At 35.2% G+C, this 24,954-nt stretch overlaps 1 protein-coding gene across 10 annotated transcripts in view; it reads left to right on the top strand.

The window, feature by feature from the left end:
* Window positions 1-24,954, top strand: part of LOC129945868 (cyclin-dependent kinase 14) — a 446,135-nt gene that overhangs the window by 371,065 nt on the left and 50,116 nt on the right. For all 10 annotated transcript variants that reach the window (XM_056055810.1, XM_056055809.1, XM_056055818.1 and 7 more), the window contains 2 exons: window positions 16,925-17,124; window positions 20,768-20,859. In XM_056055810.1, coding sequence (XP_055911785.1) covers window positions 16,925-17,124; window positions 20,768-20,859 — 292 coding nt within the window. The remainder of the gene's footprint in view (window positions 1-16,924; window positions 17,125-20,767; window positions 20,860-24,954) is intronic.

The following is a 24,954-nucleotide window of genomic DNA, read 5'->3' as shown; positions in this document are numbered from 1 at the left end:
TCTCTCCATCGCTGAGATATATAGACCAGATTTATACAACTTTTGAAGATCATCTCAATGATGGGCAAAGTTATATCAATGGTATATTGTAGGTCAGCTGGTACGATTTGATCTGGACCTGGAGATTTGTAAGGTTTGAAACTATTTAGAGCACATGTCAATTTTTCTTTTGTAACCAGAGCTTGAAGAAAAATTAAGTTAATACCCGACCCAGGACTGTTCCTTGTATTAACGGATTGGGAGCTATCCGGGAAGTGAGTGTGTAGTAGCAAGTTTAGCGTTTCTTCGCCAGAGTTAGTCCATGTACCATCTGAGTTTTTAAGAAAACTAGGCATGGTTGGATTTGTCGAGAGAATCTTTCTTATCCTTGATGTCTCCGAGAATTCTTCTATGGAGTTACAGAGGGATCTCCATGAGGATCTTTTGGCTATTCTCAATTCTAGTTTATACTTTTTGAGGGATTCTTTATAGGAGTCACAATCTTGGGGATGTCTAGTGTTTTTTGCTCGATTTAAAAGCCTTCTACAACTTTTCCTGAGTATTTCTAGTTCAGCAGCCCACCAATATGGTTTCTTCTTTCCCCGGACTGGAGTTTACATGGTTTTATTGAGGGCTGCTGTATGTTTATCGACCTTTTGGTCCATTCAGTGGGCCCTGGTGGTCGTGGCCCAAATACGCTGATACCAGCCAGTAGGTATGATTGTCTATTACCATACTGGCTGTGGTGACGTCTTAATAACTGAAATAAGGAAGTAAAAATACATTTAGATAACGTTTTACTAGTATGCAGGACCTTGGATTACCTTTTCCTGTTACAAATATCACGTAGTAGCCAGGAGTTCTCAATCCTCGAACCAAGGATTTCACAATCCAGGGTTCTTGGATGAAAACGACATCTTCTCCAGTTTTTGTCAGACGGAGCAGAAGAGAGGCCGAAGCCGTTTTAGAGTGTTACAGTATGTAGTATTTGCAGCATTTTGGCTACAAATAGGCAGATCAACCTCCACCACTGTTAAATCCAGCTCATCTAGTTCAGACGAAGAGGAACTTAATAGTACATCTTCTTCGTTACTGGGAAGAGCTTTGTCGTACATCATCATCCACATGCAAGGATGGGAAGGTGATAGCAGCACTGCAGCACCTACGTCTTGCGACAGCCTTCGAAGGGGGTTGTGGAGGCTCGCATGAAGCGTCCACCTCATCTTCTTTATAAACGCGGAGCATGACTGACTCGGAAGGTGATAGCAGCACTGCAGCACCTACGTCTTGCGACAGCCTTCGAAGGGGGTTGTGGAGGCTCGCATGAAGCGTCCACCTCATTTTCTTTATAAACGCGGAGCATGACTGACTCGAAACCGTATCTTATCACGCCCTTATCTCACGCCAAGAAGCCACAGAGTCTTTATTTATTACGATAATCGCACTTCGATAACGACTCCAGTTTCGCGACCTTCCAGTCGTGACAAGGGAGGTTCGGATCATTTTAGTAATGTCATCTAGACAAGAGGGTTCTTTCGGGATCCATGCGCGAGCTCTCGGCTTGCAAGAAATATCTTCCTTTGCAACGCCATACTTCGCCCAGCATGCCGACAGCAAGCGTATAGAGATCGCGCGACCTCTGATCATTACAAGCGATGAGTTTGACATGACCTTGATGCCAACCCCAATCGCTTGTTACTAGTAGTGGACTAGTGCTCTCTCATGACTTTGAAAAAACCAGCCGAGAGCCCCAGTTTCACCATCTGCCAACGGCCAGAGTTAATCGTGGCATCAATATTGCTCCTATCAATGACCGCGCTTATGATCTTTTTATGCTCTTTAAGTACATCACTAAAAAGTTTAGTGAGAGGTACTCTAGCTATGTTGGGAGTGCTGGTGTTCTGCACTGTGGGCTTTTTAGGGACGGGAGTGGACTCCTCTCAAGACCTTTTTACTAGTTTTATCTAGAATGGATTTAGTCCACTCCTGCCTTTTGTTAAGGATGGGATTACTTCCATCCCCTAGTGTGGAACCAGGGGATTTTAGAATCCTCATCACATAGCGCCGTTGTTAATAAGAGCTCCTATAGGAGCATTCTGGAGAGGTTAACTTTCTTTAGTAGTAGAAAGATCATTATTCACGAACTTTCCCCTACCGACCTGAGAAAGCGTTTTCGTCAGTGATACATCCTGTACCGCTTTAGTTTATACATTAGATTCTCACGAGTAGGCGAAGTAAAGGGGGGGGAGGTCATCTGTGCAGAGATTCGCTTACACAGATAAGGCTAGCTAATCCGGAGGTCGCCTGGTATCCGGATACTTCGTTAACCACTGAGCTATTTTCAGAAATTGGCCCCTCAGACTGGTTGGTCATCGGCACGGGTCGTATAACACCTGACTATTAGAGTTTTCTAAAAATTTTAAAAACCTTTTGTTAACAATTTACTAACATTTACTATTAAATTTATTATATGTGAGAGAGAATATGAATTTTAATATTTTAATCTAGATATGAATTTAAAATTATGGATGGCAATTAATTTAAATAAACCAAGTAAAACTATCTTTTTTATGGTTAAGGTTGTCGTGGTATAAGAGGTCAAGCTACTACACGCATTAAGTCTTCCACATCTGATTTAGAAAAGAGCCAAATTCTAAGATGTTTTAAGAACCTGCGGCATTGGCCATTGCTGTTGCATATATCTGCTGGAAGTTTATTCTATATAAATAGAGCTATGACAAGACAGAACAGTCGAAGATGCTCTGTTCTAGTTATTTGGATAGTCACAGTAGACGCTGATGATCTCAACGAGCCGCAACCACTCCGCAGATAGAACAGTCTCAATAACTTATAAACATAAAGATGCCGAAGTGGTAATATATTGAGCGATTTAAACTAGGTTTTGAAGCATTACTCTAATGATCTTCTCCTGGGCTGTGATTAAAGGCTGTAGATTGCTGACAAATGCACTACCTCAGCAGGAAATACCATATTATAAGCGAGAGTTAGCTTATGCATAATAAATAGATGATACAAGGTTTGCTGGTACTATTTTTGGCAAGAGACAAATTTTATTCCAAACAATATACATTTTTTTTACCCTCAAATTGTGTTAAGTTTTGAGTCTAGTATTAACACATTCAAGTGGCATGTTAGAAACAACTAGAATGATCACAACATGCGTGGAGAAGGCCAACATTTCCAATAGAAATCTCATTTGACAAGGAAAATTCTAATGATACTTAAACCAGTTTGCCAAAATAGATAGATCGCTATTCACTGAGGCTTTTATTCTATCAACAGAAGGAACAGCATACTAAAGGGCTAAGTCATCAGCAAAAGCAACCATATTTCCTTTCAAAGGCAACTGAAAAATTGAGTTTATATAAACAATAAAAAGTAAAGGCCCGAGCACTGACCCATGGGGGACGCCTATACATGCACTAGTGATCGAATCACTCATAGTTGTACCGATTCGCACATGCTGGGACCTGTTTTGAAGATAGGATAAGAACCAATTTAAAACGTTACTTCTAGATCCATATCAGTAAAGTTTATTTACTTTTTCTTTTTTTTGTATCGGATTTATGAATCGTATAGATTTAGCAAGTTGGTAAGGGTTAAAGAAGGCCATTCCGTGGTTTTAATTTAAGAAAATTGTTAAGAGATAGTAAGATGCTAAAATCGTTAAAAACCAGATGAATCATCTTTTAAGCTAAGTAAATTACTAAAATTTTAGTAAAACGTTTAAAATGTTGCGCCAATATTTTCTTTAATTGTTGTCAAATATATATGTGTCGAAAACCAATGTTTACCAACTTTTAGTAGTGAAGTCGCTTAAAGATATTTGGGGTCAACCAAAATGTTCACATTTTTTTCAGAAATGGCATAGTTCGACAAATCGGCCCTATTCAATAGGTTCCTAGGATAATTTAAAAAATCTACGTCAATTGTTGAGATTTCTTTTGAGTTGTTTTTTTTTAAATTGGAATGTTTAAATTCTTCAACATATTTAGATAATAAAATGTCTGTTTTCATTTTAACTCAAATTCAATTTTTAAATAATTTTACAAAAATAAAACTTCTGTGTGTGATTTATTTTCTGTTTAGGTAACAAACCAAACATTTTTAAAGAAACTTTTCCATTATTGTTTCAAGTTATTTAACCTCTTCAAATACATGTATACGAGTTTGTATTTATATTCTTACCTAAGATATAACTCTTTTCCATTCACAGCACCCGATTCCATTTTTCTCTTTACGCTTGGGTTATCCTTATATCTCTTTGAAAAGAAGTGTTCTTGCAAATCTCATATAAAACTCAAATATTTCTCTATGATGTTCTCGAGAATTCCATAGCTTTTTCTATTTCAATTCCTTCGAAACAATTACTTTGAGTAGTGGAAGGGAGTACATTCGCAAAGGTTGCTATATACTAAGAGTACCATATGAAGCCTTCAGAATCAAATATTTAAGCCATAATATGTAGATAAACATATAAATGTGTATATATTTTTTATGACCTAATGTCAACGTCATCTATTGTGCTGTACACAAATAAATGTTAAGGTACACATACCTGATGTTTATATATTTTTTCTGTCTATACTTATGCAGAAGCAAAATAATAATAATGCCTGAATATGCAGGAAGACCCTACAACAACAAAAAATATTTGTATGCAAATGCTCTGCATATTCTTGCCATCACAGTAACAGATTCAACAAAAGGAAATAAAAGCACAATTCTACCGAAATAACCATTTGATGTTACATTTACATGTGTCACATGCAAAAAATGACTCTGTAACCACAGTGGTGCATACAAGACAAAAAAAGAAATAAAACAGGAAGACAAAACAAAAAACTTAAAGCTCTTCCTTTCTTCTCCTGGACCGAAGTGATTCCGGAGGAAAGGAACAGAAAAAATCATACCTACATTTATGTATGTGTTGTATGTTTATGCTTGGAATATTTTTCGATTAAATATTCGTCTCTGTTGAAACGGTGGTACTCTAGGGTCCTTATACAAAAAATAACTATACATGCCCCATGACAACAGGAACAACAACAAAAAACATAAAAAACAACTAAACGAGCGAAATCCTTGGTAAGATTTATTATTCAACAAGAAATTAAATTAAAACCGTCAACTATATACAACGAGCAATGTCGTCTTCGTCGTCATTAAAGAAGAAAGAAAAGACGCCTCACTGATTTGTTGGCACCCGTCGTCATCGTCGTCATCGCAGTAGACTTCACTATCCTGCGCCTCATCCACCACCGAGCGATCCTTTAAGAGTCGCCTTTCAAAAGAACATACATACGAATAAGATGTCATTTCGTCTTTTAAGATAGATTGATGTTTTTCGCAACAGGATATGCTTGATTTAGTGAAGTCAAATTATATGCATTTGGCTCATATAGATGCTAATCAGTGTCTGGCTGATTATTTATAAAAAAAAAACTTGGATGTCCTCTTAGGGACAGTACCAAGAGAATTTCAACTTAAAGAAAATCTACACTAGGTGTCAAAAGGACGAAAAAAAGGAGTATCAAAGAGTGCATTTTCTTACTGACTTGTGTACATGTAATTAAATGCTTTGAGTCTTTGTTTAAGAGTTTGTTGAAAATGTTTTTATGTTTTTTCCACAAAGATAAAAAATCCATGATGAAAAAATTAGATTTTTAATTACGTGTCGCCATCTTGTCTGCAAAATATGAATTATATTGCAAACGATATAAAAATGAGACTTTTTTTATTGTTAATAATATTCTTTTGAAGTGGCACGACGATGGATGTTGTGAGTGGCAGTGGTGGCGGTGGTAAAAACCATCAGCGAGTCCGGTTATTTATATTGTGGAAGTATACTTTTCATAAAATTTATGTGTAAATCAAAAGAAAAGTTATTGCTGTCCTCTCTGTATAAAGAAGTAATTTAATATCAAAAAGTTGAACGTTAAAGTTTCGTTTGTAAATGTATAGGTGCATAGAAAGAAAGGGAAAAGTTTTAAGAGTCGAGAAATAGAATTTTATTTATTTTTAGATTTGTGTAATGTGAATACTTTTTTTTTTTAATATTATTACACAGAATAAATTTGAAGTTATCATATCTATTTACGATGAGTTATTATTCTTTTGCAAAGTGGTTTTATTTTTATAACTTTTTTTCAAAAGAGAATCTAGAATAGAAAAAAGAGAAGTTTATGTTTTTAGCCTTTTTTTCGTGACGTGAAATAATCTTTCTTTTTTTTTAATGTCTTCAAAAGGAAGCTTTTAAAGTGTTTAAAGATTTATTGCAGAACTTCTTGATTCAAAACATGTTCAAATAATGATCTCGATAATTTATCGAATGCGAGAGATATATCCTGTAAGAGACTTCCAATCTTTGCTATCATTCAAAATATTGATACATTCATCTAATAATGAGAAACTTTTACAAAAATAGAGTTTTCCAATGTCATGTAAGATGTTTGAAATGTAAAATATTTTCCTCCTTATCAAGGTTGCAAAGCGAGCAGTTAGGCTCATTTTACGAACTAAGGCCTCATTTCAAAAAAAGTTTTTGTCTCCCAGAACATCTTTATAAACGTTGCTTAAATAACGTGTCATCTATACAGACTATGCAGACGTAAAACGAGCGACTTATTTAATTCCGACGAGATTGCAAAATTGTGCGTCACCGCTAAATCGTATCGGTTTTTGATAAGCTGTAACTCTTGGAAAAACAGATTCTTAGGAGATTTTGAACAAGCCAAAGCATTTCTATGTAATGAAATCTTCATTTTCCTTCTGATTTATCAAAAATATTTGTGGAAGTCCGGTTTCCTCTTGGATGGTATAATATCTCGTGTTCCTTGGCTGTTTAAAATTTGTATAAAAAAAAATCCTCTGAACACTTTCCAGTTCTTATAATTCCTCGTGTCCATAAAAACTTAAACACTTCATGTTTAAAAGTTAGATCAACGGAATTGGTTTTGAAAAAATTTTGCCACCCACTTTTTAAAGCCATTTTATTCTACTTAAAACTAAACCCTTAAACTATACAACAGGTATGTAAGCCGGCCAAGGCTTAAAACCCCATCCCGACTAACCACTATCAAGTGCCGATTGAAGCCACCAAAACTGGTTCTCCTGCTTCACCCTATCAGTTCGGTCCCGCTCGGACACAGCCCTACTGAACCGAAGGAGCTCTGCTCCGCCTTGTGCCATGACGTCCCGATTGTACAGGAGTCACCTATCCACGGTTCGTCGTCTGACCTGGTTGATTAGCGAAACTGCCCATCTATCCTGTATCAGACAGCATCTATCTAAAAAAGGAATGGCTCTAGTGGAATGAAGCCGCTCAAGCGTGCACTCTCAAAATACACGTCATTCGGATAGAACACCCCTAAAATTAAATCGTTGGTCGATGACATAGCTCTTGCAATGTGACCTCGAACGAGTTTTATCACGAAATTGTCAATTCTGTTGATTCGAGCCCCGTTGTATAGGACCTCGTTAGAATAGTAATGCATGTAAAAAGATTCGGCTGTTCGGTTTAAGCCGATACAGCGTCGTAAACACTGCCGCTGGAACACCCGAAACTTCTCCATCTGGGAAGGGGCAACGTTGAACCACACAGGACAACCATAAACGTTCATCGGCCGTATGAGGGCCATGTAGCAAATTATATCACTCTGGGGTCAAGCCGACTGCTGTAAAACAGTCGTTTCGTCAGAGCGAAGGCTAATCTGGACCTGGTCAGAGCAGCATTTATATGTCTGTCGAAATATAAATGCTGATCTAACCAGATACCGAGGACCTTCACTACACTTTTGCTCGTTAATCGCTGACCATCTTGTGGCAATTCCTGTGAGTGTTCCTTCCCTCGTGGCCCTAGCCATCGGAGTCCAAAACAGAATTATCTCTGAACAATTATTTTTGGTTTCCAGTCGCCGCAATATCATTGAATCGTATCGAAATCAAGCTGCAAGAGAATACTAATAACCTCAAAGAGTTGGGCCGTTCTGTACGCAATTCGATATTCAGCGTACGCAATTGCCTTTCAGATCGCTGCAACGGTCTAACGCACTAACCATTGTGCCTACCAGTACGTTTAATTTACACCTTAATAAATAACCAAGGTATTTGAATTCGTCAACTAATTTCATAGCACCGTTCCCGAGTTACGACTATAACTTATTGACCTGTTAAGCAATTTAAAACCCATCATTTTTGATTTTGAGCTGTTATTTTGAAGGTCTCGTGTATTAAAACACTGTCGAAGTAAGTGAGTTGTCCGGCAAGATAACTCAATCAATTTTAACTATTTCATCACCGATCCTTACTTCTTCTGTGATGTGATTTTCTAAATCATTAGTAAATGGGGAGAAAAGCAAAGGACTTAAGTCACAACGTTGAGTAACTTCGGTTTGACATTTAAAGTTTCTTAATTTGTTTAAACCATTACGAACAGCTGCACAACAGTTTCCCCAAGCATCTTCTCGTAGAACCTTATGAATTTGGTTGATAAACCGATTACTAAAAGCTTGTATATTAGAGATTTCAGAAAAATGCATGAAATCTTTCAGTGTTGTCTGTATTCACAGTAACGTTACGATTCACATCATCTTTCAAGAAAAACGGTCCAATGATGCCACCAACTAATAAACCTACCAAACTGTGACTTTTTCTGGATGCATTGGTAGCTCTTGCAATGCTTCTGGCTAATATTCATTCCAAAATCGACAATTTTGCCTATTTACGTACCCTGACCATAGTTACGTTACTGACCATAAATTGGAAGAAGGGGACGTTAAACTTTCTTAACAGAGCACGCATTTAGATAATGAAATTCAATAATTTGCGTTGTTCGTTTTTAAGACGATTCATGGTTAAATTATAGACAAAACTGAAAATGTTTGACAGTGAAACAATACACGAAACGTGCGTCAGCTGTTTAAACAAGTGTTGCCAAAAAGGTAATAATTAAAAAATCACCTTTTATAGGTTTGACATTATTTTACTAATGTTCGAGCTTTTCCTTGTTTTTAAACAAATCTTCGATGACCCATTATCATTCCTGTTGAATTCAATGAAACTCATTTACCGAGTGTTTTTTTTATTATTGTTGGTGATAAAAAAGTGTAAGAATTTTCAATATAATGGTGGACAAACATAAATGTTTTTTATAATGTTTATTTCTTTATATTCCATTCTTCTTAAACTGTACAAAATCGATTAAACACAAAAAAAAAATAAATATAATCACAAAAAATGAAACAAAATTAGGTCCCCAGAGTGACAGTAGACCAAATAGCAGCAACACCCTAATAAGAAGCACCACCCACCACATACAACACACCTACATCCCTTCTCATAAAATGTTGAACACACCATAAAATCCTTATGGTTACCAATTTCATATTTCCCATTGTTTGGGATAAAATATTCAAAAGTACTGAATCGTATCCAATTTCCTTAACTCTGGAACAATATAGTATCGAGAGTGGGCCTGATGTGTATAGCCTGGGATTTTCGGGTCGGGGTCGGAGTCGGGGTCGGTATCGGTATTGGTAGATAAAGAGAGCTCAAAAACTTTCTCAAGGACGACAAAGCAATAACAAGTACTTCTCCGTATATATTGAGCAATATTTCTGAAGAATAAAAGGACGAACCAGAAGAACAATGCAAGCTCTTGGATGGCTGTATAAGAAACCGAATTGAATTTCTCCTCAACAACCAACGAAAGCAGTTAGGAAAAAAAATTAAAATTCAATTCGCAATGAAAAATTGAAAATCATATCCTTTAATAGCGACCAACTTGTACCTATGTTCGTATGTTGATATCGTCTGCCTCTGCAGTGCACAAGAAACAAGAGTGGTGTACCATAATCTGGGAGAACTTATATATGTATCGTTGTATGTCTAGCCGACATATACTCTGCTTGTTATAAAGGATACTCGAGTATACTTCCAGGATTCATTTAGGATGGCATAGAATATTTAAAGCAATTTTCGTGAATTTTTAAATTTCAATTGGAGCACAATTTTGCTGCACACATCCTTATCCTAAGCTTCTATAGCGATGGTGTGTTTTGTAAGTATACTCTCCTAAATTCATATTTTAATAATTCGAACAAAAAAAAACTGCAGCAAAACTTTGAAGATCCTGGATGCTAAAGTTTAATCCTCATAAACATATCAATGCACTGCAACTTTTGATTGAAATTTTTTTTCTTTTTTGAAAATGTGGTCTTTTTCTTCTTCGACCTCGAATAGGATACGAAAATATTGTAATAATTTGAAAATGGAAAATATAATTTGAAGCAAACTTTCCATCTGCTGCGCTCCACACCCAACACAAAACACAGACAAAGTTTGGCAAGAAGACGAAAATTGGAATTCTTTTTATTGAAAAACTATCGTCGAAATCCGATTGGGGATATAAAATATGTAGTAGATAAAAAAAAGTCCCAAAACTACACACATTTGTATGAAATTTTCAATTTTTGGATTTCCTTTGTTTTTGGATTGCAGAACTTTTAAGGTTAAATAGTCAAACTTATTTAGTTTGTCTATGCCTCTTGCCAATGATTAAAAAACAGTAGAGGGAAATATTATTTGGTACAGAATATATGTGATATGGAAAGTTTTGCATTCGAATATAAAAATCGAGATTTTGAGTGAGCTTCTCAATTCGAAGTTGTTACGGAAAACAAAAAATAAGTGATTCATATTGCAGCCTTTAAATTATTATTGGCTTAGTGACGTACGCTTTCACTTTTAAAGGATATATGTACATACATACCTTGGTATATGAAATTCAAGGAAATTTTAATTTGGCCATTTTTTAAGGATATAGTCAATTTTTAAAATAGAATGAGTAACCTCTAACTGATTTTTATTTTTAAAATTAACAAAATTGATTCTGTTCATACAGTAAGTACCTTCCGATAAAAAAGCGTTTCAAGGACAAATTTTTAAACATATTCTTTATTTGTAAGTAATAATGATATATGTATGTTTTAAGAATTGAGGTTAAAAGCTTACTTTTACTTTATCATACCCTAGCCCATTTGTAAGGTAATTGCACGATTAGTCGTTTGGGTTTTTATTTAGGAGAAAAATACTATACTTTGTAAATGCATCAACATAAATTAAATATTTCTGTCTTAGTCTTATGATTTCTGAATTTTAGAAAATAACATTTTTTCTACTAGAGCAAACTTTTTAACTTTAAGGTAATTTTTCTATTAAAATCGGCTGATTAGTTCTTGAAAAAATTTACGGTTTTATGAGGGTTACCTTTTTTGGAGTAATTCAAAAATATAATTGGAGAAAAATTCAAAAAAAATCTATTGGTTTTTTTTTTAGAAAAATCGAATTTTCGATTGTTGACGAACAAATTTTTAGTAAACCATATTTTCCAAACCATCATAATTTCATGTTAGATTTTAATCTCGAGTTCGAAATTTTTTTACATGTTAATATCTTTTTTTGTTCCAAAGGTATTTAAGTGGAAATCAATTTTTTAACAATATTATAGAATGTACATACCTAGGAATTATGAATTAAAATTCTGTTGAATAATGAATGAATCCATGTATTTCTTGTATTTCTTATCGATATTTTACGTTAGGTCTGTTCTATAACATAAATTGAAGACCCTACAAAAAATTTCGTCCGCTGAACCCATTTTACATTCAATCTTTAAAACAGATAAGCTTTTTTTATTTTTTATTTTATATTTAGACTTTTGTGATTAACCAAAAATTTAATAGAAAAAAATCAAACAACCCAAAATGCATCAGAAGATTTAATGTTCAACCAAAAGGTCCTAATGCCTGTTTTAAGATAAGTTAAACCCTTTTTTATCACCATTAAAATTGAAGCATTGCATATTATCCAAAAATATCCAAATTTAATAATGATATCAACTTTATATTTAGTTAAATTCAAAAATGTGCATCCTTCAGAAAAGTATAAATTGATGTCGGTTGCAAAGTGTTGTAAATAAATAAATTAAGTGGCGACAATGTCCGTTGAGAACTAGGCACTAGTGACGAACAACTCTAAACCATTCTTGTGTGCAAGTACTGCTGTCGGGGATGGAGAGGACCCACAAATTTTTAGTTCAATCCGAACGGCTTATATAGAAAGCAATTACTCTTGCAGGATTTGAAGATAAATCGCAAGAGGCAGTACCCATGAAAAAAAAACTTTAAATGGCACAGGCAGGGTTTGAACCGAAGTCCTTTGGCGTGACAGTCCAACGAACTACTTATCTCGCAACGGGTACTACAACTACAAGTGTTAATTACATTTGCTTATGGGAAGGAAATTTTCCTGTCGCTTCCGTGATTTTCTCCACTTCACCACACCAACGCCATAAAAGTTTCTGCTGATGAGAGTACTATGGTTTCCTTATATAAAGGTATATCCTAAAGAAGAAGGCCAAAAGCGCCAAATAAAATAATAGTGGCAGCCAACTGAAATCCGCAGCGTATTTATGACACTTCGAATGGTATTTAAGCTTCAGCTCTTGAATCAGTTAGACTTTGTAAGATTCAAGTCTTATCAAAATCCAATCAGTAAAATATTCGTTTGCTGAGCACGAACGACGATAGCTCTTCTGTCCATCAATCATTCTGTAGAATGAGAAATTTTATCCCGAATAGGGTAAAATCTATCAATCCCAAATAACACTCATGATTTGATTGTAAAGAGGTTATTAGAAACAAAAATGTAAGTTTCCGGAATTACAAAGCCAACCCAACTGAGCAAACCGGAATAAGTTCAAACAAGCAAGAAAGACCTGTAACGAACATATCGACGCATTAATTTTTCACGACCAGAAATTACGGCAAAAAATCCTACAATGTCCCAATGGTAGTAAACATTTCTAATCATTTGTGAAAAATGTGGTTAACATTACGTCTTCGTCGGTTCCAACATTCGTTTCCAAAGACGCACCCTATGTAAGCTAGATTGATAAAGCCAATTTGCTTGCAGCACAGTTTGATTTTAATTTGATGGTGTACTTGCAACCGTAATCGATTCTATGGGACGAATCTTCTTTCCCACTCGGTCAGTTACTAGAGTTATTAAACATCTATATATTCACAAATCCGCTGGCCCGTATAGTATCCCCGCTATTGTTCTGAAGAGGTATTCTTCAACGTTGTTAAAACTACTACGTAAGCTTTTCCAACTGTCCTTTTCTACAGATCTCTTTCCAAGTGGATGGAAAACTGCATTTGTCCAGCGTGTGCCTAAAAAAGTCGAATCCTCCTCCTCCTCTAACTATCGTCGAATTGCACTTATGTTCCTTCTTTCCAAGGTCATGGAAACGCTGATCAATTTTCAGCTTAAGAATTATCTTGATGAACGGAATCATGATCGTCAGTGTGGTTTTCGTTACAATAGATCCGCTGATAATCTCACGGTTTGTCTCACTGAACAGCGTTTGATAAGCTCATTAAATTCTGACATTGACAGCATTGTACAATGGTTAATCAAAAACCGTGTGGAATTTAATGCTTCGAAAACTCAATGCTGTCTACTATTGCAAATGCGTAGCCCTAACTCAGTGCCACTATCCATGAGTGGTACTTGCATCGGGGAGACTGAACAGCTATCAGTTCTAGGTACATGCATTAAAAACCACTTGTTATGGAGTTTGACATCGCCAAAATTGCTACTAACTGTTTAGGTTTTCTCCGACGACTCCGAACCTTGAGTACAATTCCCATGTTTGGGCAGGTGCAAAAGACTCAAGTGGGTTATAGGTCCACTTGAGTCTTCGGGATAGAATCTGAAAGAGAGGTCTTAAAATTATAGGTGACCGTTGACTGAAACTTTTGCATCTCTTAAGTACAGACATTCTTTTTTAGTCGCACTTCAAGAATGTAGAATGCTTTGCCAAACTCAATATTTCCCACTCATTACAATGTTCAGGCATTCAAAACCAATGTGCAACGGTATCTCCTTTTAAATCTTATCCTCCCTTCCTAATTACTCGCACTGTGTATAATATTTATAAGGGTATTCATATCCCCTTGATTGCGCGAAAAAATGTACATACAAATTAAAAAAGTTTAAATTTATATTTCTCACAAAAACAAAATTAATTTCTGCCTTATTACATTTGTATTACTTGAAATAATTGTATGGTCCACATGCACATCGCGTCACTCTGTTTATTTATTTCATTTTCTTAAGAATTTCAATTCAAAACCAATTTTGTAAAAATGGATTTTAATTTATTATGTTTTTGGCAAATATAAACCAAATTAATAATTTTTGAAAACTGCGTAAAAAGTTTGTTTTGTTAACAAATTTCTTGTACTGAATTTACTAGCGCAAACAGTTAACTAAATGTATGCTATAACATAACCTCTATAGAACTCTTAATTTATATCCTGTTTTTTTGTGTATTTTCAAAGTTAATCTGAAATGAAGAAAGTTATGTTATATTAATTAAAACATTATAGGTAACATTTTGTCAGTGCTCGTAAATATTGCTTTACAAAGTTCTTTTCTTTAAAAAATTAAACAAATGGATATTAATTATTTAATAAAGGTTAATCTCGACTTTTTATCCTAACCTACCCATATAATTTTATTTAGAGCAACATACCCATTATAAAGCAACCTTATTAAATCGTAACTCTTAACTTTTCAATCTCACTTAATTAGGTCTTCTTGATTGCGAAAAATTAAAAGTTTTATTTATAAAACTGAGTTTATTTTATCTGTACTTTTAAAAATAGGTTATTTACAAATTCTGCGAAATTAGGTTAGATACGTTAGACAAAACGCTATTTTGTCAAGCTAAGGTTATGTCAGTTTTAAAATTAAATTAAAAGCCCTTTCACCAGAAACCCAAACATCAGGATTCCATGAACATAAAAAAACTAAAAAAAAGTTTGTATAGAGATTGAGCTACTTGAACTTTTTGCAAAAAGAAAAACTAAAACTTAATGACGAATCGAATAATAATATCTTTTTTTCCATTTTCAAAACAAAACAAAAACCATACCCATAAAGATTTTTTATTCTGAATTTATAAACAAACAAATATTCCGCTTTTCGTATCAGATACAAAAGTTAAATCCTCCCCAAAGGAAAACATAACCCAAATTTATGTTCAAATTGTTAAATTTTTTCCATCACTGAATGTGCAATCTCAATTGCCGTCCTTTATAATATATTTGCAGAACTATAAGGTGAAGTTTTCACACCGCATCTGCATTTATAATTTTTCCCTTGAAAGTGAGCCTCCTCATCAACAAGTTCATTTCTCTAGGACTTCATTTATATACAAACCATGGAGCCAACACAATATGAAGAGCACCTTTCCCACAGTTCCATTTAGGTATCACAGCGGAAATGAGTTGCCAAGCGCCATGAAAAACAACTCCGCTAGAACGCGCATCCTTTATAATAATAAAGGATATTTTATTTTTCAAAACTAATTAATCCTCTTCTGTGTGAGAGTATATACGTACAGGACCTCGCTCCTCGAAAATCATACACACCGGGTTACTGGGTCAGGGAAGCAACGGAAAAAAGCCTATGTGAACTACGAACCATCGACCGAGCAGTGTCCTCTATTATCCGGATACCCAACATCCAATGGCACATTCGCTAACCATTCGCATATTGTTTGGAATCATCCATCCTTGAAGAGAATTCCCACGGTTCCGATATTGTACGATATGCATGCGCCGCGCCAGCCGGTCGGCCAGCCCTCCGTTGAATAATTCTCGACGGTGTCATAGTTATCCTGTGTCCTGGATATTTTTGTTTAATTTTAGTTTTTTTTCCAAATGCGGGTTGACTTTTCTATTCGAGATGGAGATCCCTGAAGTCCTTGCAATAACGACGACGACGAACGGTAGTAGGACGGACGAGCAAGAATAACAAAAAATGGGCCATGGAAGTGCTTTTCATTAGTGGTCTTTTGGACAGCAAACAAAAAGTAGGAAAGAAAACTAAATGCAGAGCAAAAGGACGAAAAAAAAATTACACTGAAATTCGAGGATAACTTCCTCGATTTATTGTGTCAGAACGAAGCCAGCTTCCTGTACGAGTATCGGAGTATGTATGCCTTACCGGCCGCTCAATGACGCTAGCGTTGGTTAGATCCTAGGACTCTGGACTGCTCAAACTCGAATACAGTTTTAATAAAAGACAAAAAAATAGGAAGAAAAAACGTTGTTGAATAAACAGAGCAAAGCAATGGCAAGAACTAAAACCAAGGCGGGTTGTAGTATAGGGAAGTATTAATATTTATGAGGTCCTCGTCGATGTCATTATGCGACTCAGTTTATTCGTTTTGGTCTTGGTCCTTCGACTTTGTGCTGCAGCTCCTCCTGCACTGGAATTGAAATTTGAGTTGAAGTTAGAGCGGGAAGCGTGGTTTCGCCGGTTAATTTGATATAGTTCTGTTTTGCTTTTCTTTATTTATTTTTTTGGTTTTGTGTAGGAGAGGACAAAGGAATAAGGAATCAAGAGAAAAAAGATAAAGTTTTCTACTTCACTTTGACCGGAATCGCGCAAGCAAAACAGTAAAGTACAATTTTAATGAACCATTTCAATTTGATTTTCCATCTCTTGTGACTCTTTCATTTAATTTGAATTTGGCGAAAGCAGGGCACATACTTACAGAGAGATACACCCTCAGAAGGAACGCGATGCCAGTGGCCATTTAAACAAAATTATAATATTAAATTATCCCTTTTGATGTGAAAGTTCTTTTCTGTCATCTGATGATGTGTCTTTTGCCTCCTAGAATCCAAATTTTCTTTTTTTTCAATTCATTATTAAAAATGACCTCTTTTGTCTCGGTTTCTTTTGTTAAAAATGCCCGAGTATCTTAATTTCTTTCTTCTTTCATAAATATCCTTGAGAAGTTTTTTGAATACTTCATTTTGTCTTCTTTTTTTTTCTTTTCTAGACTGGCGAAGTGGCGTAAATGACCACGATCGAGTGCAGCGACAACTGTCCGTATCATCAGACAGCAAATTGCTCGATGACGATATCAGGGAAGAGACACGAGTCATAATGAGACCAAAAAAACCGCCCAGACCTAAATCAGAAGTGTTTTTAAATAAACAGGACCCGCATCCAAGACGAAAACGTTTCAGTGCATTTGGGGTAAGTTTTTTTTTGTATATATTATTTTTTCCTTACTTCCATTAAAAAATATTATTATTATCATCGAGAGTTATTACATTTTCTATAGTTACCGCAAAATTATTTGCGCTGTGAAACGTAACTGCCACAATGGCTCTTATTTTCTATTTTACATCGTAATAAAAGTTTTCAAAATTAATGAACGGTTTAAGAATACAAATATTTAAAAAGATTATCAGACAAAGGGTCATCGTTTACAGTGACACCTAGCAAAATGCTTACTTCTTTTTGGGTATTTTAGGGACCGATGACACTTTATCGTATCGATTGAATACTTTAAATTCAAATCAAGTTTACTTTACTATGCGATAAATGTTTTTTTTGTTTAGAAAAAATACATAGCGTTCTATTTATATTATCTCTCATTTCCAACATGTTTTCTGTATTTGTTTTCTTTTTGATTCTCATTTAAGAATGTAAGTAAAATTAAAATCGTTAATTTCATACATTATTTCCGTCATGTAAGGTTTTTTACCAATACTTACTAATCTTTTAGAGACCATCAACATTGTTTATTCTAAAACTATTTAAAAACATTGTATGTTTCATAAAATAATTTTTAAATTTTTTAAACAGAGTTTTCCATTAAGAGGTTTCATTTCGATGATCAAAGAAACAAAAAGTTCTGAAGAGAAATCAATCAAAATCAAATAGGGTGGCGCAACAGTCCGTTGTGAACCAGGGCCTAGTGACTTACAACTCTCAACCATTCCTGTGTGCGAGTACTGTTGTCAGGAATGGAAGGGACCTACAATTTAAGGCCGAATCCGAACGGCTAGTTTGAGAAAGCACTTTTTCATGACAAGATTTACTCTTGAAGGATTTGTCAATTCCTCGCAAGAGGCAGTACCCGTGATTATTTTTTTTTAAATTAAGGTGGCACAGGCAGGGATTGAACCCTAGACCCCTTGCATGACAGTCCAACGCACTAACCATCATGCCACTGGTACTACAGAAGAGAAATCAAGGCAGTTTTATTTTGTTGTAAAGAAAAGGCATGCAATGAAAAATGTCCTCGATAACTTCACGAATTTCATATTCAATGTCCAATAGATTGTATAGTATTAGCAAAGATCTTAATTTTAGCTTGTCCCAAAAGAAAAAAGTCTAAAGGTATTAAATCTCAAGATCTCGTTGGCCAGTTGTGATCACTTCTGTAAATGACATGATTGGACAACTTTTCTTATGAAGCAATTGTTTTATTGCTTTTGTGGCACGAAGATTAGTCGTTGTCGGCTTGTTGAAAATAAATTTCGTCAACATCAATTTCAGTTACTAAAAATCACTAATCATAGCTGGTAGCAAAATCCATTCACCGGTGCCATTACATCAGATTTATTATTTAAATTAGTAAATTCCAACCACATAGTTAGTTAAAATACCGCACCAGGCAGTGGAAAACTAACGATGCAATGGAGAGGCATTCAACAATCATTCTTGAATATTACGAGCTTTAAACTTGGATCATTTTGATACAATTCAAAAACCCCAATAAACGAAAATACGGCTCTTATGATATTTGACTTTCTTGAGTTCTTGTATTTATAGAAGTTTAAAAAAATTCCAAAGATTGACAAGGTATCGCGCAATGACCCACATATGCTTTAATTTTCCAAATAATAGGTTGGCAAAATGTTTTTAAAGTAAAAATGGGTTTTGAAAGTGTGTATCTTGTATTTCTTATAACGGGTTAGTTTTAACTTTTAACTAAGCTTTAAAAATTCAACCTTCTACACTTAATCAATTAAAAAGGTTGTTTCAAAAAATACACTGTTACTTAAAGTTGGAAATTACTTAAAAGTTCAAACAGCATTTTGCATCATAACATGTTTAATTTGTTTTAATTTAAAAATTGAAACACCTTTTCTAGAAAGAAATTATTTAAATTAAAAAACGTATCGTATTTTACTGTATATATTTTGTACATTGTATATGGACAAAATGACTAAACTAAAATTGTAAGTGATTTAAGTTTTCTTACGCTATAGTCCGGGGCGGACCTAGGCCTCAACCAACATGCGCCTCCAGCCAGCTGGGCTCGGTAGCTACCTGTCTCCGGTTTCGCACGCCAAATTAGTTGAGGTCCTCTCTCACTTTCGTGCGCCACCTAAGTCGCAGTCTTATTTTACTGTCTTTACTCTTATTTTACATCTCTTTAAATTAGACTCGAAGACTTTCTGTGGAATCTAAGTCGTTGGACTTTTATTTTTTTTAATGTTCAGTGTGGCTATACAGCCCGTAGAGTTGCCAAACGGGACCAGAAATCAACCGAAGTATTTTTCTCTCGAAGCATCCAGACGCTCTCATCTTTTTTGACAGGGGGTTAGCCCTTAGCGCAATAAATGAGAACCGGGATGATGAGCGACTTTAAAACTCGATGCGTTCTAAGTCCAAAGAAGCAGCGATTTGCAAAGGTTTTTCTTCGTTTTACTTCAACGCTGTTGACGTTGCCTGAATTTATAGCGGTGCTTTGGTAGACAAAGTCCTTGACTACTTCAAACTTATAGCTGTCCATGGTGACGTTTTGTCCAAGTAGTCGTCGTTCAATGTCCTTTTTTGATGACAGTATATATTTAGTCTTTTTCTCATTGACCAATAAATCCATCTTCTTCACTTTCGTCGCAATACTCAAAAACGCAGCACTGGCATCACGCTTTGATCTTCCAATTATGTCAATATCATCGCAGTAACTGTATGGACCTTGGAAGATTGTGCCTCTAGTATTGACGGTTGAATTTTTCCAAAACGGTTTTGAAGAAGTCGCATGACAGTGCATCGCCTTTTTTGACATCAAATGCATCGGAGAGATCTTTTCTAACCTTAATAGAGTAGCATGAATTCTCAATTGTCATTCTGCAAAAACAGATAAGTTTAACAGGGATGCTAAAACTAGACATTGCTCTGTTGAGCTCTTCCCTATAGATGCTGTCATACCCGGCCTTGAAATCGATAAAGCGATTGTGGGTAACGATTTGAAGTTCCTTTGTTTGTTCCAAGATCTGCCGTATTGTGAATATTTGGTTCAGGGTGGACTGAAGCCACCCTGATAAGGGTGTATCAGGTTTTCGACGAACGGCCTTAGACATTCAAATAATAAGGTAGAAAAGATCGTATATGCGATGTTCAGGAGACTGATGCTTCTGTAGTTTGAGCAATTTAGAAGGTCTCCTTTCTCGTGCATTGGGCAAACTATGCTGAAATTTCACTCATCGGGCATGCTCTCTTCCGACCATATTTTGCAGATGGGTTGGTCATCTGCCTGCTACTTGGAATAATTCGGCCAGCGATGCCTTCAGCTCCAACAGCTTTGTTGGACTTCAGTTTCGAAATAGCTATCTTCACTTCATCGAGGTCGAGTTTAAATTAAATAAAAACAAATAATTGAAATAAACAATTTAAAATTATCACAAAATGGAAGGTTTCCAAAAAGATGGTTTTAGAAGTAATTAAAAAGTAGCAGACAAAAATGTTTTGTTTGTTATTCCAAAAAAAAAATATATATAAGTGCGATCTATTTTGTTCTGTAAAATGAACAAAAAATATATCATTTCAAATAATTTAAAATTAATCGTATATTAAGTATCATTTATTTTTCTATTAACAGGGTGATTCACCGTTTGGTAAATCGGATGCATACATAAAATTAGAACAACTGGGCGAAGGATCATATGCAACTGTCTATAAGGGTTTTAGCAAGTAAGTATACTCAATGACTTTTCTTCAAAGAATTTTGTATGATCTTAAGTCCAACAAAAGTCTCTTAAACCTTCTTAACCCGCTTTAAAACTTTAGATACTTAAAATACAATAACAGTGACCTTTAAAACAAACCTCTCTATCCGAAATTTGATAATGAAAAAGCATTCAAAATACCTGATTATTTTTCCATTACTCATACCTTAACGTCCCCGTGTGGATATTAAAACAAATTTGTCTCTAATTTATTATTAAGTCCTTCAAAAACAAACAAAATATATTCATTTATTTTGATGTCTATATTGTGTGGGGTTTCCTATAAATTATCTCTCCAACCCCCTTCCTCCCCGTTCGGTCGCTTGTTTAAATAATGTTGTATCCTTTGCACGGATCATCGTTGAAATATCAATTCTGTTGACAATTTTCCTATCATTACTCAACTATAATCAGTTTAGATCAGGTTCCAGGTGACCTTATTTTCTATTTGTGCTGCGTCAGGCATCAGGACTTTGTTTTTATATATGTATAGGTTCTATTTTTCTATGAATCAATCAAAAGCACAAAGCGTATAGTGACAGATATATCTTTATGTTCCAAATCCAGCAAAACTCGTATAATGTGTAGGAACATTTATTTTGATTAAGGATTTTCCCAACCATCCCACCAAACAACCCACTCCCATGAATCCAGTTATATTATCATCCTTTTTGGGTACAAAGCACAAACTCAAACCGGCCGACCGACCGATGATGACGACGACGACGGAGGACGACCCTCTATAGTCGTGTATTCCGGATGCTGATGGCTGATGAATGAAAATAAAACGTTACGAACATTTGGTTCTCTTATCAAACAAACATTTTCTACTCTTTGACAAATGACATGTGTTTTGTCCTTGTCGTCTAGGTCATCCGGTTTGTTCGACTTCCGTGTGCTTAGCTCGACGTCATTGGCTGGCGTTGGCGTGGTATGGCATGGCGTTCAACCCTTTAGAATAATTGATATATGGTCATTGTGTCATAGCACAGAGTCACACACAAAGGGAACCATCACGTGCAGTGTATAAAAGACACAAATTTAATTTATGACTTTGAAGATGATTCAGTGTCCTGATTTATGATAACGCAATTTGGTTTTGGTTGGAGAAAGTTAATTTAAATTCATTGTAACAATGTAATAAATGCCGAAGCCACAGAGTACGCAATTAATGGATTCTCAGAAGCAAATGCCACTCAATTAAGACTTGAATAAAATTGAATACAGAAAAAAAGCGATAAAGATAAAAAAAAAAAGATTTTATACGTCTTTTGAGTTCGCAAACATATATTGTTCCTCATACAACAAAAACTTCGTAAACTAACAACCCGTAAAATTTAATCAAATAAAACCTACATTGAACTATGATCTTAAACCAAAAACTAAGTTTTCAATTTTTATTCAACCAACATATATAAGGACTATCTACATAAAAAGAAGCAAACTTATTTTCACTTTATCCGCTAAAGAGATTCTTGTAGGTTTACAAAAAAATGTAACTAAAAGTTAAAAATCCCTTTTTTCATTTTTTATTAAATTCATCCTTTTGCATTTCTCAACAAAAAAGGGACGAAATTTCCAGCATAACTTTTTTAGATCTCCTGAACTTTTATCATCTCCAAAAAAGTGTAGGTTTAATGTGGTATTCTATTATTTGTAAGGTCGAGTAGCTAAGCTAGGTATATTCTTGTTCTTGCTATCCATCAAAGGATTCTGTAAGATAAATTTCGAAGAGCAATTAGGGAGAAATACTTTAGAAAATTTTGCTAGAAAGAACAAGTTTTTTTATATCTCGTATTCTTTGTGACGAAGTATAGGAAGTGAATTGAAAAATTGACCTCATCTGCAAATATGGAAAAGGGCTTTCTTTTTTGAACACATATTCCTTGAAGCGAGTATCTTTTATAAACTTCATACATACGGGGGTATAGTGTTTTTTTAGCTTACTACAAATGAGTTTAGAAAAATGTTACGAATACATACAAATATCGAACTTGAAATTTTAAGTAGACATAAACTTTTACGATGGTTGAAAAATCGAAACTTATTTCAAATTGAGTGTTGTGTAGTTCAAACAGCGGTTTTTTTCATGTGGTTTCTTTTGCCGAAAGTATGATACTGAAATAACGAACTTGCCGTCAATGCTTCACAAAGATTTTGGAATATTCACTTACAAGTTCCAATTAATTTATAAATCGGAGGTGACGAAAAGATGATAATGTCAACTCGGTTGCTATACGTCAACAAACATACTGGCCGCATCTAATACTAGGAAAACCAGCTCGTTTTTTGAACCTAATGCATTTACAGACAAGTAAATCTGGATAAAGATTGTGCGAATAACGTTTAGGTTAGCGGTGGGTGCTAAAAAGGCATGTTTTGTGGGCTAGAAATTGAAAAATAAGCTTGTTATTACATCCCATGCCACAGTCGATCTTTTTCGAATAAAATTATTAAATTTCCAACCTCAGACTTTTGATTAGATCTATTTAGATTTTTCTTTTGTGAGATTTCTTTGAAAAATGATATTATGCCAACAATCCGAAACCAGTTATTAGTTCTTGTATATAGTGAAGTGGTATTATGTGCTACTGTGAAGTCAGCTAAGGCACTTTATTGGAAATGTTTGCTATTACTAATTGAGTAATACATGTCCTTGGTTTAATTGTTTTTTTAAAGACCAATCTTTCAGATTCTCTGGACGTAAATTTTTTTTTTTTGGGGTTTGCCCGAATGTCATTTTAGTGAAGACATCCTAAAGAAATTTGACCCTAGTCTTCAAGAAGTGAACCTTTCTTTATAGTAAATAAAAATTGGGTGGCGCAACAGTCTGACAAATTTCTCGTGTCAAATCTGTCCAGTTAAAGAAAGAGCTGCTAAGAGAATCGTTTGGCAATACGAGAAAGCCAACTGGGACGGTACAAACTGATACATTACCAAAAATAACGGTTCATATGCTCGTTGTCAATAACACTCATTTTGTTAGCTCTTTAGAGACCAATCTTTTTTCGCACTCGTACTGTGGCAAGAGTCCTTAGAGACCTAAACACACCTAAATCCGCTAGTCCGGCTGGTATCCCCGCTACTGTTCTTAAAAGGCGTTCTTCAATGCTGGCAAAACCGCAGTGTAAGCTTTTTCATCTGTCCTACTCCTGGTCTCGTTCCGAGAAGATAGAAATTTACATTTGTCCAGCCCATTCCCAAAAATGGCGAACCTTCCTCACCCTCTAATTACCGACCGATTGCACTCACGTTCCTTCTTTCCAAGGTCATGGAAACGCTGATTAATTTTCAGCAGTATGGATTTCGTTTCGAACAGTGGAGCAAATGTTTACATCGTTTTGGAGAAAATAAGATTATTGCACTTCATATTTCAAAGGTATTTGATAGAGTTTGGCATAAAGCTCTCTTATCGAAAATGCTTGCATTTGGTATTGATGAATCCCTTCTTCGTTGAGTTAGAAATTACATTTCGGACTGTTCAATTCAAGTAGTATTGGACGGGTTCAAATCTGATAACCACAAAATAAACGCTGGTGTGCCCCAGGGCTCCGTTTTGTCTCCGAAACTCTTTCTTATTATTAAAAATGATCTTTTGTGAAACTTCTAACCCACTAAGTTTTTTCGCTGATGACATCCATTCATATTCGTTTTTAGATGCGCATCCTTTTTCTTTGGATGTGTATATCGTCTACTGTCGCAAAAGCGTAACCCTCCCCCAATGCCACTATCCATAAGTGGTACCTGCATCTACCCATTGTTAGGTATGTGCATCACAAACCACTTGTCGTGTAGTGATCACATATTTGACATCGCTAAAAATGCTGCTAACTGTTTAGGTTTTCTCCAAAGATGCAAGAATTTTTGTACCACTTCTAAACTAGCTATAATCTATAAAGCCTATATTCGTTCGAAACTCGAGTACAATTCCAATATCTGGGAAGGTGCTCACTTGAGTCTCTTAGAATGAATTCAAAAAAGAGCTCTAAAACTGATAGGTGACCGTTGCCTAGCTGAAACGTTTCTATGTCTCGAGCACCGTCGAAAGGTTTCATGCCTG

This window comes from Eupeodes corollae, chromosome 2 (assembly GCF_945859685.1).
Source record: "Eupeodes corollae chromosome 2, idEupCoro1.1, whole genome shotgun sequence".
Lineage (NCBI taxonomy): Eukaryota > Metazoa > Arthropoda > Insecta > Diptera > Syrphidae > Eupeodes > Eupeodes corollae.
This window is presented reverse-complemented; position numbering and strand designations above follow the sequence as displayed.